At 44.0% G+C, this 14,333-nt stretch overlaps 1 protein-coding gene across 3 annotated transcripts in view; it reads left to right on the top strand.

Moving 5' to 3' along the window:
- Positions 1-14,333, top strand: part of KIRREL3 (kin of IRRE like 3 (Drosophila)) — a 338,979-nt gene that overhangs the window by 316,493 nt on the left and 8,153 nt on the right. For all 3 annotated transcript variants that reach the window (XM_018561196.1, XM_018561194.1, XM_018561195.1), the window contains one exon: positions 11,321-11,401. In XM_018561196.1, the coding sequence (XP_018416698.1) occupies positions 11,321-11,401 (81 nt within the window). The remainder of the gene's footprint in view (positions 1-11,320; positions 11,402-14,333) is intronic.

The raw sequence follows: 14,333 nt of genomic DNA, 5'->3' as shown, positions 1-14,333 counted from the left end.
ATGCATACCACGCCATAAAACTGCACAATGGAAGAGAAATCACAATGCAATTGCATCTACTAGCATTTAATGGCGTGAGATCTTTATAAAGATTGTCACTTAATTATTTTTTCATTTAAAGCAACCCAGAGAACTGTTCCGGGCCTTTGAACGATTACCTGCTTTGAATGTAATAAAATAGCAGAAAATGCCTCTGCCAGTGATAAAGTATACAGCTATAACCAGGTAAAATAAAGCGCTATAAAGATATGCGTTACCATGGACACGGAGGGGAATACTGCCGTCATTGATAAATAGGTACACTAAAAAGGATATTCTATAGATGTGGATGTATGGAATGGAGGGGGAGGTCTATATTACCTAATCAGATTTCAATTGTTATACTGGTAGCACCTATGCACCCATGTTTTGGGGGAGTTCGCTTTTAATGTTTTATAACAGGAAGTTTTGTTATAGGGTTTCTAAACCTGACCCTTTTTTTTGGCATATATATATATATATATATAATGCTAGCAAGCAGTAGATATATGAAAAAATAAATAAAACAAACGCTTTAAAAGCGGTTTAAACTTAAACCTTGTCTTCGCCGCGTGCTCCCGTCCAAAAATCCAAAAATGCTCGGGCGGCCGCAAAGCATCTTGGGGGCGGGCGCATGCGCAGTTCGGATTTTCGGCCGGGAGACGAGGAGAGACGCAAGGTAAGTCTATGGACGCGTGCACCTGCATGCAGACACCGTGGGACAGGAAGTGCCAGCAAGGACAGAGGAGTCAGCGCTGGATCGGAGACCCGCAGCACCGCTGGAGAGAAGGCTGAAAATGACAGGAAAGAAGAGGACGATCGTATTAAGAGACATCATTTAAGGTAAGTGCTGACACTAACATGGGGGGAGGGAAAAAAGTTTTTGACTTTAATGTCACTTTAATAGTATTTTTGGTAAACTTTATATAAACAGGAAATGCTTATTTTCTGTTGAATATCTTCTGTGTCTATCCTGCAGTTCTATAGTCAGAATGTATACATGCAGCACCACAATATTCCACAACGCTTTCACAGCGGATCCCAACCTCTGATACTGAATATTCCCCAAAATGGTTGTGCGGGCCCATAAAGCAAAAACCATCTAGTTTTTGTTTAATCATTCCCGTTCCCCTTGTAGAAAAAAAGCAAAATTCCACTCATCGCTCTATAGGCAACAGTGCTGCCCTACTCATCATGCTCAGCCACTTTCGCCACCCACTTCTGGGTTGAATGATGGCCGGCATCAAGCAATGCCTTCTGTGAGCCCAGGTGGTCACAGACACGCCCCCTGGGGGTGTGTCATTAGGCTGGCCTGGAAAGATGAGAAAAATCACTGGCACTCACTTTAAGCCTGATGAAGGGGATCCTGTGCGGCCCCGAAAGCGCTTGACCCTACTTTGAGTGACCTCTTAAAAAATGGAGATTCACTAAAATTGACTCGTTTGTCATTCTGGAGTGCTGGTGACATAGCCTCACAACTATCCCAGGTGGTCACAGACACGCCCCCTAGGGGTGTGTCATTAGGCTGGCCTGGAAAGATGAAAAAAATCACTGGCACTCCAAAGTTCCAAACATCAAATCTTCTTTAATGACATAATGAAGGTGGTCTCACTTTGGAGTGCCAGTGGATTTTTCATCTTTCCACGGATTGATCTGCAGCGCCATCCAAATTCACTGCTGCACCCACCCATAACCAGTTGGGGTTTTATTCCGGTCAGGAGTGTGATGGGATATTGACACATTAGGCTGGCCTGGGCACACAGTACGGCGGCAGCGCTGAGGGTTGGTGCAGACTCGTGTGCGGGTCCACTGAAGATGTTCAATGGTGACAGCAACATTGGCAACAAACTGTTTGAGATTAACTCCATTACAAAGACTAGAGGCCACCACCTAAAGTTGGTGGAGAAAAAATTCCAGCAGGGTTCTTTACAGTAAGAGCGGTTAAGGTCTGTAACTCGCTGCCACCGGCAGTGATTTCAGCCAAGAGTGTAGATTTGTTCAAGAAACGTTTGGACAATTTCTTGAGGGACCGTAATATGCAGGTGTACCAGTATCCCTAAGAATGAGATGATGCGTGGACCCATATGGGTTGGACTTGATGGACGTATGTCTTTATTCAACCCCAAATGCAAAGTAATGCACTTTGGAATTAAAAATAAACAAATGGGTTATACAATTATGGGTATGCCGCTGGGGAAGTCAGAAATGGAGAAGGATTTGGGTGTCATTGTAGACCACAAACTGAATGGTAGCTTGCAGTGCCAGGCTGCGGTAAACAACGCCAGCAGGGTCTTGTCCTGTATTAAAAAGGGGATGTATTGCAGGGACAAGTCTATAATTTTGCCACTTTATAGATCATTGGTTCAACCTCATCTGGAGTACGCGGTCCAGTTCTGGTCACCAGTACTAAGAAAAGATGTCCTTGAGTTGGAAAAAGTCCAGCGGAGGGCAACCAAACTAATTAGGGGTATGGAGGACCAGAGCTACGAGACAAGGCTACTAAATTTAAACATGTTCACATTGGAGGTGAGGAGATTAAGGGGGGATATGATCTCCATGTACAAAATGTTCAATGGTGGCAGCAACATTAGCGATAAACTGTTTAAAATTAACTCCATTACAAAAACTAGAGGCCACCACCTAAAATTGGTGGAAAAAAAATTCCAGCACAAGGGGCGAAGGGGGTTCTTCACAGTAAGATCAGTTAGGGTCTGGAACTCACTGCCACAGGCGGTGATTTCAGCAAATAATGTGGAATTGTTCAAGAAACTTTTGGACGATTTCTTAAGGGACCGTAATATACAGGGGTACAGGTACTCCTAGAATGAGATCCTAATAGGTTGGACTTGATGGACTAATGTCTTTATTCAACCTCAAATACTATGTAACTATGTAAATTGGGTGACATCCGCGCAGAAAATCGCTGACAAAAGGTACATGTGCCACGCGTTTCAAGGGATATACCCTCTTCATCAGAGCAAGTGGCAAGAGAGGGTATGTCCCTTGACATGCATCAACAAGATCATTGCTCTGGTTCACATTTTGGTTGTCTGACAGATCAGCCCAATGCCGATTTTTGTCCATCAGTCCGGAAGTTTGTTCTGAAATCTCATGTAACAGACAACACTTGTGAATATTATTTTATTCAGTTTCTATATGGATAAATAGACGGTATAAATAGACGGTATTTAATGAGGGGAAGGTGCCATTATTCTGTTTTTTGCATGGTTCCTGAGGCTTCCCAACCTATTAGGGAACAGCAGCCCCCTCTGTGCCATCATATTGATGTCCGTCCCTGAGCGTTCCCTCCATATGATGATGCGAGACCCCCACCAAGCGCTGACAGATTTGGAAAATAGGACTATCAGACTAGTTAAAAGGGGAAAAGAAAAAAAAATTTGTGGTGTGGAGCCAGAGCACCCAGGGGAAAAAAAGGGGGGGAGGTGGTGCAGACTCTCATCCAAGGACCCCGGTGTCCTGACTTTTTGGAACATAACACGATTTAACCATTTTCAGGTCAGCCAAGTGCATTATCAACATTTTAAGGTGTATTCATGAATAAATCTCATTATCTTCAGCGGGTCTCTTAATTACATGGATCGTGTCTCACGGTAGTGCCAGAAAAGTCTCTCTTGGCTCGGAACCGCAGCGATTTTGCCAGCCAAGGCTGCACATTTCAATCTCCCAATTGCAGAGGTGTATGCACAAGTTTAGAGATAAGTTTGAAGAAGCCAGAAATTTATGAGTTCAGGCTGGAGCGCCTGCTTTTGTTCTTTACCCTTCCCAAGCGATCTGGCACGTGTCCCTGCCCAGCGAGGCCCGAGATGGGAATCCGCTCTCCCAATATGTGAAGTGACTTTGCCCCTTCCAGGAAGGCTGGGAGATGAGTTTGTAGCTGATCTATACTTTTAATCACTTTTCCAATCTGTCATAACTGTGCACTGTGACAATGTCACTGCCAAGGCTTGATGGCCTGCATTTCAAATGAGTCAGCTCCTCAGACTGGGACGGGTCGTGTTTGCTGGATAATGGAGCGAGATGTGCCATCTCTTACATACTGACAGAACACAGGTGCAATGAATTGTGGGAAATGACTCTGTGGTGGAGACATTAGCAGCCAGCTAGAGCAACAGAAAGTCAAAGCAGTTTTGCTCTCTGATATTTCAAACTTTTAACAAAAAAAAATATTGTAAAAAAAAACACAATGCCCAAAAACCCATAGTCTGTGTGTGACCTTCCTTTTCAATGACCTTGTAGGAAATTTGACGGTAATAACTAGGGACGCACCAAAATGAACATTTTTAGACTAAAATCAAAATTTCTACAATCTGCCAGTCCGAAACCGGAAAAAAACTATTCCAACCTTTTAAAAAATATATTTAATTATTTTTTTAAATTATTTTAATTTTATTTTTTGTATTTTATATATTTTTTCATTTTACTTTACTGTCAGGAGCTTTGGGGAAACTTCACTTTTAAAAAAGAAAAAGAGGACAGAGAGGCTGAATGTCACCATTGATTAAAGGAGAACTATGGGGTCAGTGTTTTTCCCCATAGTTCTACTTAGGGTAACTGAGAGGGGAATCCAGCCCCTCCCCTGTCACGGCAGAGAGCCGTGACAGGATCGAGAGGTGAGCGAACGCCGGTATGTGTTCGCTCACCTCCCGATCTACTGAGCCGACCGGTGACAGTCTCATTGTCACAGGTCGGCTAGAACTGAGGTGCGTGAAAAGCACTCACCTCATAGTTCTCCTTTAATTTGCAGATAGCCATCATGCCTCCTCTTAGGCTGGGTTCACACCTAGGCGTATCGAATATGCGCGTTTGTCCAGCGTTTCGTGACGCGCGTTTTTACAGCGACCTGCCGTAAAAAAAACGTGCGACAAACGCGCGTTTCCGAGGGCTACTTGGCTGTATCCCAATGGAAACACGCAACAAAAGCGCCCCAAAGAAGCTCCTGTACTTCTTTGGGCGTAGGACATTTTGTAGCGCGTTCATACGGCCTGTAATACGCCCAGGTGTGAACCATACCCATAGGAAATAATGGGATTTCGGTGTTTGAGCGTTTTGCAGAGTGTTCGAACACGCTACAAAACGCCCAGGTGTGAACCAGGTCTTAAAGTGGGATTTGCTGAACAGGTTCCTCATAGCCGAAGTCCTCCAGCCCCTTTATTCATTTTGTTGCCCTTCGCTGAACTCTTTCTAATTCAAGGACATCCTTCTTGTTGAACGCTGGAGGGTCAAACACACTGTGTCAGTCGGTGCTCGTGGGTCCAAGGGAGATGTACTGTGTAGTAAGACACCCCTGTGGGTTGAATTAGCGGCTACGCGTTTCGAGGGTTTACTGCTTGTTTAGAATATGTAAATAGTTTAGTGTGCATAGTCGGGCCTGAGGTTCACTTTAAATAAATCCATAAAACTGAAGAAAGATGACCACACAGAGCACCTGCCACGAAATAACAATTATTTCACAGATACACACAAACTGATTTACAAAGTTATATAGAGGGAACGGACGGCTGCGTGTGATAATCATCTGGCTATTATATTGCAGGTTTTGGCATTTATGGCGTGTGGTATAGATACCGAAAAAAGATGGGAGGGCTGGGATTGTGCCATTACAGGATACCGATAAAGCTTTCTTAGCCCAGTTCAAAGATTTACTGGTGTGCTTTAATTAAACACACAATTCCACTTAGGTGGATGAGAAGCAAAACAAAGCATCCTTCACACGGACCGCCTGCGCTGACAGCGGCCCTATCACATTCGTTACATTCTTCTGCCTTAAATGTTCTACGTTGTGGCCTAACACAAGGCGTGGAGGCTCTGAGAAATGACCGACGTTGGACTACACCGCTAACAAACGCTCATCCGCCGAATGACTGGCGAGAGATAGGGAGGGATCCCAGGATCCAATTAGCGTTCTGCGAGCACAGACAGCCATTACGGAGCAGCTCATTAAAACCTCTCTCGTTACACTTGCAGAAATTCACACTGCTGTTCTCTCGAGGAAATATAACTGTAGGCGATGTAAATACCGGACTACAGAAATGGAGGACCAGGGAAGGGCACTGAGGATCAGTAGACATTATAATTAGCATGGGGCTCCTTGCTTTGAGCTTTGTGCGCCTTGATCTCAGGCATCATTAATGTCACCTGTTCACCATCTGGTCTTATGAAGTCTTTCTGGTTGTAACAACCCACCCCGGGGGTTGACTGTTCCCAGGACCGCAGCTGCGGTTAAGGATATTTCCTTAAAGGACGGGTATCAGCTTGTAGCTCTCCTCTTTAGCCGAGTATGTTTTTAGGCGAGGAGGGAGCTACTCAACATCATGCCCCGTATTGCAGCACTACTACCCTGTGGGATGTCTGTAGGGTAGTGTGGAACACAATTTGGCAGTTCAATTGGTTAGGAGTTGTAACAGCTGACAAGATATCAATCGGTAGTTCATAAGGTATGAGCTATTGCATAGCAGACCAATAAGTATGAGTTGTAACAGCTGACAAGATATCAACTAGTAGTTCAATTGGATACGAGTTGTAACACAGTAGTTTAAATAGGTATGAGTTATAACAGCTGACAAGATGTCAACTAGTAGATCAAAGGTATAAGAGTTGAACGACAGTAGTTCAGTTGGCAGGAGTTGTAACAGCTCCCAGGGAAACAATTAGCACTTCAATATAGATGAGGTGTAACAGCACACAGCATATCAAGCTGCTGTTCAAATAGGTAGGAACCTTGATGTTTAGCAGGTCAATGACTATGGCCGAAGCCTGGTACTTGCGCTTTGTGCTGACCCCAGGATGGGGGAGCGACGGTTCCCTGGTCCAATGCTTCTTTGGATCCTCACTGAGGCAGGAGAGGGCTGCTTTGATCAGCGTCCTGCTTCCACAATAGTGGGACGCCGATCAAACAGTGGCCCGCGGCTTTATGGCGGCGGCCCGAGTGAGGGGGCGGAGTCTCGTGGAGCGCCTGCGCAATGATGCCGCCGGACCCCGTCCAAGAGTGGGCGGCGCCATACGGCGCGCCTGCGCACTAGCGCGAACGGCGCTCGGACCCGGCTGAGACGGAACACGAATGTTACACTGGTCTGCATGATACAGAGTAAAATGTTTATGAAGTGTACATAACACACTTGGATCCCTCCTTTAAGCCGAGCCTCTCGTTAAGCACTCAAGACAGTAAACTGAGCAAGAACAAACCTAATGCTAGTCAAAGGGGGATCTTACCAAGAATGAAGGGGCCTGTCTCCTCACACCACTACGACCCACCATAAATGATCTGCAGTCCATTAGGTGACCCTTCCAAGACCAATGAAATAAAGACTAGAATTCTTAATACTTTTAAGTGCACTCAATTTACAGGGAAACATATTTGTAAATAATAGGGATGCACAGATACCAAGTACAACACTAGAGAAAAATTCAAAAGTAAGGAGGCCGCTGTCATTTGTAAGGAGCACACGGAGCTCCCGGGATTTGTACATCTCTGTTTTAATGTACGATTTTGTTTTTATAAATATAAATAGAGGGATGCACAGATACCAGTTTTGCGAGTACGAGTACTGGTACTTGCCGAGTACTTACAAGTACGAGTACTGATACATTTTTGTTTATTGTCATGTGACAGTTTTTCTAAAACAATACAGACTAATGATTTCAGGACGGAGTGCCAGAGTGTGGCCGGAGTGGTGGAGTGCCAGAGCCAGGTCCCAGCTGCAACCCCGGGAGTTCTCATGAAAATGCCGAGTATCGGCAGTGGTACTCGAAAAGTATCTGTGCATCCCAAGTAAATAATATCCCATTTCAAATGACTATGGACTGCAAAAGTGCAACCTATGAATACGCGCTGTATGCAAGTAAAGGAGAAGCTTTCACCGCTCCATGCAGATTCAGGCTCCACGGCTCAGGTTTACCGCAGGTGCTGGCCGGGAGCCATCCACACTGCACAAATCACATCAATCCAGAAATAGCCGCACACAAATGATCTTCACCAAAGATTCAGCCATCAATACGATGTGATCTCCTCCTGATGATCGGCCACCTCTAACGCATTTAAGCAATTAAGCCCGCAACGTAAAACATGTAAAGAGGTAGGGGATCACATTGTTGTTGGCTAGATACTAATAATAAACATACGTTTGGCAAAGAAGGGCAGTGTGAGGCTATTTCCGGATTGATCTGAACATGCCCTGATAGCCTTCTCCTGTAAATAGTTTTTAATGTTGGTGCGTTCCCATTGGGGAGGATTTGCCCCACTTCCTGTCTTGGTGACATTGGTTAGCAAGGCAGGAAGTGAGATTAGGTGTCACATGATCTCAGTATATATACACCTGTGTGCAATCTAAGTGTCCCATGATCTCAGATTATTATGACCACCCCATCAGTACTTCGTTGGGCCGCCTGGTGACTCCACGAGATGATGAAAGGTGATGCGAGGAATCTGACACGGCACTGTTGCCCTTCTGTTGTCTTGTACCAGGCTTGCCCCTCCCCCATTCTACCCTAACATTGACTAGTCGCTGACGGCCGCAATTTGCACGTTCAGACCCAGATTTTCGGCTGACAGTCCGGTCTTTAAACACTTTAACAACAGCCGCTCTTGAACATTTAACGCATTCTGCTGTTTTTCTGATACCTGCTCCATGGTAAAGTTTCCTGTGTGCTGTTTTAGTACATTGTATACACAGAAAGATCTCATTATTGGATAGCTTAATGAACAGGAAAACCAAATATATTCTAAAAAAGAAAAGAGAATAAACAAGGTTAATACTACTAGCAGAGCGGTTTTATCAGAACATCTTGCTGACTAGCAAACAAAGGTGATTCTGGCAGAATTTTTTCCGCTGGGAATTAAAAGGTATCAATCTGCGTCATAGTAGCATTAATGTCACGACCTTATGTTGTGGAAAGGGACACTATGATGCAGGACTATCATCTCTGCAATTTTTAAGCTGTAATAAAACTTGCTCCCCATTTTGGTGCAATAATGTTAAATTAAAAAAAAAAAAAAAAAAAAAACCCTAAAGGAAAACCTGCGTTCTGTAATAAAACTTGCTCCCCATTTTGGTGCAATAATGTTAAATTAAAAAAAAAAAAAAAAAAAACAGCCTAAAGCGAACCTTGCTCATCTCCGGCCGCAGAAGATACACATAATGATTTTGTGTCAAAGTTTTCTGTCAAGCACGAGGTTAATTCAGGTAATTCCTCTATTTTGCTGCCATTTCGCTGAAGCAATTGACCCACTCGGTGGTATGATAGAAGCTGGACTCTCTCCAGTTCCAAGTAATGGAAACTTATGCTGCCTTGATCATTAACTTGCAAAGCTTTAAGTGCAACAATAGCTCTGTAATAACGCAGGATCATACATAGAAGCCATTACTGCTCCGGCTCTACACATGACTTTTTAAAATTGCTTCCTGCGCCGCTAATATGCGCGCCAAGGCTTGCTCAGGGCTTCGGCCTACATCTCGATTGAGATTACCTGCCATTGGTTGCTAAGTGACCGAGCTAATAGCCATGTTTTCAGCGTGCCCTGCGCCTACTTTTTTTTTTCCTTTTTATCCCTCGCGGAATAACTTAGTAAACAATTGTAAACAAAGGCCTAATGACAGTACGAAATAACATATAATAGATTTCCAACAGGCTGCACTGGGCCGACATTAATTCCTGTCTGATTAGAAAGCGGGCAATGTAGCTGAATCATATGCATATTTTATGTTCCCTGGACAAGCCTCTCCCAGCCTACGCTTTTCCCTTCCTCCCCTAGGAAATTGCATGCTGCCCCCCTGGGCAAAACACAGAAAGTAGCACTCTGGAATCAATAGCAATTATAAGTAACATTTCCATGCGGCTGTATGCCTCAGACGGGTTTGTGTTTTTGTTAGTTTTTTTTTTTTTTTAGGTTTTTTTCGATTTAGAAATCTTTTCATATATCCGAAATGCCATTCATGTAAAATTTAAAATGATTCAGAGGTGTTAACTCTAATAGGTGCGGCCAGGTTGATGATAGAAATTGGGTTTTACCAGGGTAGACCAAGGGTACATGACCCTCTTGGTGCTAGTTACATTGGCACATTCATCTATGAAAGTGTCTGCTATGATTTGTCTTCTTGGTCCACACAAACCAGAGATATGCAAAATGACACAGAGGGAGGAATGCATAATAGAGGGGGAACGCAAACAATTGCAAACTTCTTTAGGTAGCAGAAGAGGAATAAAAGTAATATGAATATACTACAATATGACCATGAAGCTTATTGCAAATTCCTTATGGCACTGGTAAGTGGCCAGGCTATGTGAAAGGTACCCAGAATCCCCAGCTTCAACCAGGATCATGGTAGGCTTCTAGACATGCAATTAAAGGAGATCTGTGAGGTGAGTGATCCTCATAGTTAGCGCCGATATGTGACAAAGAAGCTGTCACAGGTCAGCCCTATCGCTCGCGAAGTGAGCAGAAACATGCCGCTGATCTGCTCACTTTCCGATCATCTCCCTGCAGAGAGCGGTGACTGTCAGTCACCGCACCCCGCAGCGATTCCCCCCTCTCCTCTCCTCCAGCGCTGAGTGGAGGAGCGGACGGGGGAGGGGGCGGGCACAGCTGGATATGCAGAGCCAGCTGTCACTCATGCAGCTGGGTGGATCTCGACAGTAATGTCGGGATTTGTCCCAGCTGCGGCGCTCTCAGTATATTGCGGGTAACAGCCCGCTATATACTGAGCTTTGGGTCATGGGAGGAGGTTAGTAAATGTCCTCCCATGACCCTAAAGAGAACTATGAGGAAAAACACGTACCCCATAGTTCTCTTTTAACAGTGTATGTATTGTGAAAATGTTGTTTTGTTTTGTTTTTTAGTTTTGGATAAAGTAGGAAAAGGTCAGTACCCCTGATAAAGCGGACCTTTACCTCCCGTCACATCCTGCTCTTCAATAGCAGGGACTACACAGTAGTTGATTCTGTGTGGCATCTAACATAAAGAAAAAACATCTCCTATAGCACAACCTTCTGAAATAAATAAGAGGTACAAATTTTAGAGTTTTTCAGGATAAATATTTACAGACAGTGTGATGGCCAAATAACAGATACAGATGTTTATCCATTTCCCCCCATCAAATGTCCAGATGTGTGTTTGACAATGAAAGTGGACACTCGAGGACAGCAAACACCCCAAACACATCCATATCCTTTTACTTTTATAGTCTGGAACACATTATTATGATGCCTCGCATACGATGTCTTGGTACAGAGACCAATGAACGTTCTGATAGACCAGTCTGATAACTCACCTTTTTGTGCATTACAGATTGACAGAGGGGACTTCCAGCAAGACTCCGTCCTGAAGCAACTGGAGGTCCTGAAAGAGGAGGAGAAGGAGTTTCAGAAGGTAAGTTTACACAATGAATACATACATCATTTCTCAGTATGTTCTACTTGCCCAAATAAGTCCCCTATTACTCCAAGTTATGGTGTCTAGGAAGCTTCCAATGTCTCAGATTCCGAACAATGGCATTCGCGTCTACTGTTGGTTGAGCTTAAAGTGTATGTCAGCAAAATAAAGAGAAACATATGTAGTACAGTGGTGCCTCGGTTCACGAATGCTTCTGTTCGTGAACAATTCCGTTTGCGAACAGGAAGTTCGGTAAAGTTTTGCTTCCGATCGCGAACTCCACTTCAGGTGACTAACACAACCGCAGCCATCTGCCCTGCTCTGACACTGGTCGTGGCTTCCTCTAGTCGAGATCGCGGTCTGATCACAGTTTGATTCGGTTCACGACCAAATCGGTTCGCGACCAGAATCGTGGAACGAATTAGGTTCGTGAACCGAGGTACCACTGTACATCTCTGCAGTAAATGCACCTTTCCCATGTTTCACTCTTTTAAAAATATGATGCAAGTACCGAAAAAATGTCTGCTAGAAATCCAGCGTGCTCCTAACTTCCTGTAGTGAGCCGACAACTTTGCCTCTGCTGCACTAAAACCCCAAGCAGTGTCGTCATCCCTTCTTACTAGATCACAGAACTCCACCTCGCCCTTCTCGGTCCCTCTGTACATGTATCCATTGATTTCTACTCCAGTAAAACAATGCTGCTGCCGTGTTACCCAAGATTCTGTCCGCACGCCATGTGTAGGTAAAGGGCTTTTAGGAGATGTAGTTCTGGCACCTGACGTTCATCATGCAGCTCACATGACCCCTCCCTATATCCCGCAATACATTAAAGACTGTGAAGGAATCCGCATTGCATTGCAAGATGGGAGAAAGAACCTGCCTGAGCTCCAATTTGGAGCAAAGTTAAGATTTGCATAGTAGTCAGCCCATGACCCTGACACATAGATACAATGTATCACAATCTGAATATAATCATTAGAAAACTGTTACTCCTTCCCTTGTGTTCATACATGCCTTACTTGTTATCACTTTATTTCTTATATAATTCTGCAACAATGTGTCAAGTTGCACTGCACGGCTGTGAGCTGTGCAGTGCATGACTAGCAGTTACGGTCAGGTTTGGGTGACTGCAGGGGCCATCCCATTTAGTGCACTTAGGGGGTGTTTTATGTATCGCTCATCTGTGTCAGATTTAAAAACCTGGGCAGGGTTAGAAATAGGGATGCACCGATACCAAGTACCATACTCGGTACAAGTACAAATACAGATACTTTACGAGCTCCAAGACTAGACTAGAGAAAAATTCAAAAGTTAGGAGGCGGCTGTCATTTGTAAGGAGCACACGGAGCTCCCGAGATTTGTACATCTCCGTTTTATTGTATGATTTTCTTTTTATAAATATATACAGGTGAAACTCGAATAATTAGAATATCGTGCAAAGTTCATTTATTTCACTAATGCAACTTAATAGGTGAAACTAATATATGAGAGAGACTCATTACATGCAAAGCAAGATAATTCAAGCCGTGATTTGTCATCATTGTGAGGATTATGGCTTACAGCTCATGAAAACCCCAAGAACCCCAAATCCACAACCTCAAAAAAGTAGATTATTACATGCAATCAATAAAACAAGGATTGTACATAGAACAATATCGGACCTCTGAAAAGTACCAGCATGCATATGTTCTCAGTACATGGTTTGGGCCCCTTTTGCAGCACTTACTGCAATTACTTTTGCACGATATTCTAATTATTCGAGTTTCACCTGTATATTAGGAATGCACCAATGCCATTTTTGCAAGTACAACTACTGATACCTGCCCAAGTCCTCACAGATACAAGTACTGATACATTTTTGTTTAGTGTCACACTAATGATTTCAGGACAATGGTGGAGCGCCAGAGCCCGGTCCCAGCTGCAACTGCTGCAACCCCGGTAGTTCTCATGAAAATGCCAAGTATCGGCACTGGTATCTGAATTGGTATCGGTGCATCCCTAGTTAAAAAAATGTTGAAAGGTGAATAACAAAAAGCGGGCTAGAATAGTAATGAAATAAGCGAGAAAATAAAGACTACTCAGCAAGTAGAAAATGGTGAACTCTGACTTTAATCAGGGAATCACAAAGTGCAGTAATGAGATGCCGAGCGTAGTAACCTATAACAACCACAATTCAACTTTCACAGACCAGGCACACTGATCTCTGATTGGCTGTCCCAAGTGCCAAATGTTTGCATATCATCGCTGCTCTCGGCGCCCTCTTACCAAATAGGCCCATAAGTAATTGTTAGTGGTTCTACTTAACCTCAGGGTTACTAGTTCCCCTGAAACATAAACGCCTGCTGCAGCCACAAATGTTAATTGGAATGGAAGCCGTAACCCCACGGAACACATGTGGCTTATTTTTATATTAACAACCTAATACTGTACCTCAAGGATATTTCCCCGGGGTCAGAGATTAGACTGCAGCCGGAGGCTGTAATTCTACAAGATAGTTAACACGAGGTTCAGGCGTGATAACCCATCTGAGGCCGACTGCAACAAGTCCATCCGCAGAGAACGAAGATATCAAAGTGTTTTTTGTATTGCTCATTTAAACTCCGTTGTCACCTCCTTGTCACCTTTCCGGCAAACGTGATCATATAAAGCAGGTCAGGAAAACAGTTGGAATAGCCAATAAAATTTACTACCCATCTTGTTTCCGTGCGTGAAAAAATATGACCGTGCCATCAACATCACCAACTCAGCTGTGTAAAGTACACGACGTGTAAAAACAACAACAGCATTATGATTTGGTGGGTTAAGCATTTGCTGAGTTATTATTTATGTATGTGTTACGGGTATTTAAATAGTACCAACAATTTAAAGAGACATTAAATTCCCCCCCCCCCCCCCCATCCGCCTTTACCCCCTTGGGCCCCCGGGCCCT

The sequence above is a fragment of the Nanorana parkeri genome, unplaced genomic scaffold (genome assembly GCF_000935625.1).
Source record: "Nanorana parkeri isolate BGI_ZX_2015 unplaced genomic scaffold, ASM93562v1 scaffold506, whole genome shotgun sequence".
NCBI classification, from domain to species: domain Eukaryota; kingdom Metazoa; phylum Chordata; class Amphibia; order Anura; family Dicroglossidae; genus Nanorana; species Nanorana parkeri.
This window is presented reverse-complemented; position numbering and strand designations above follow the sequence as displayed.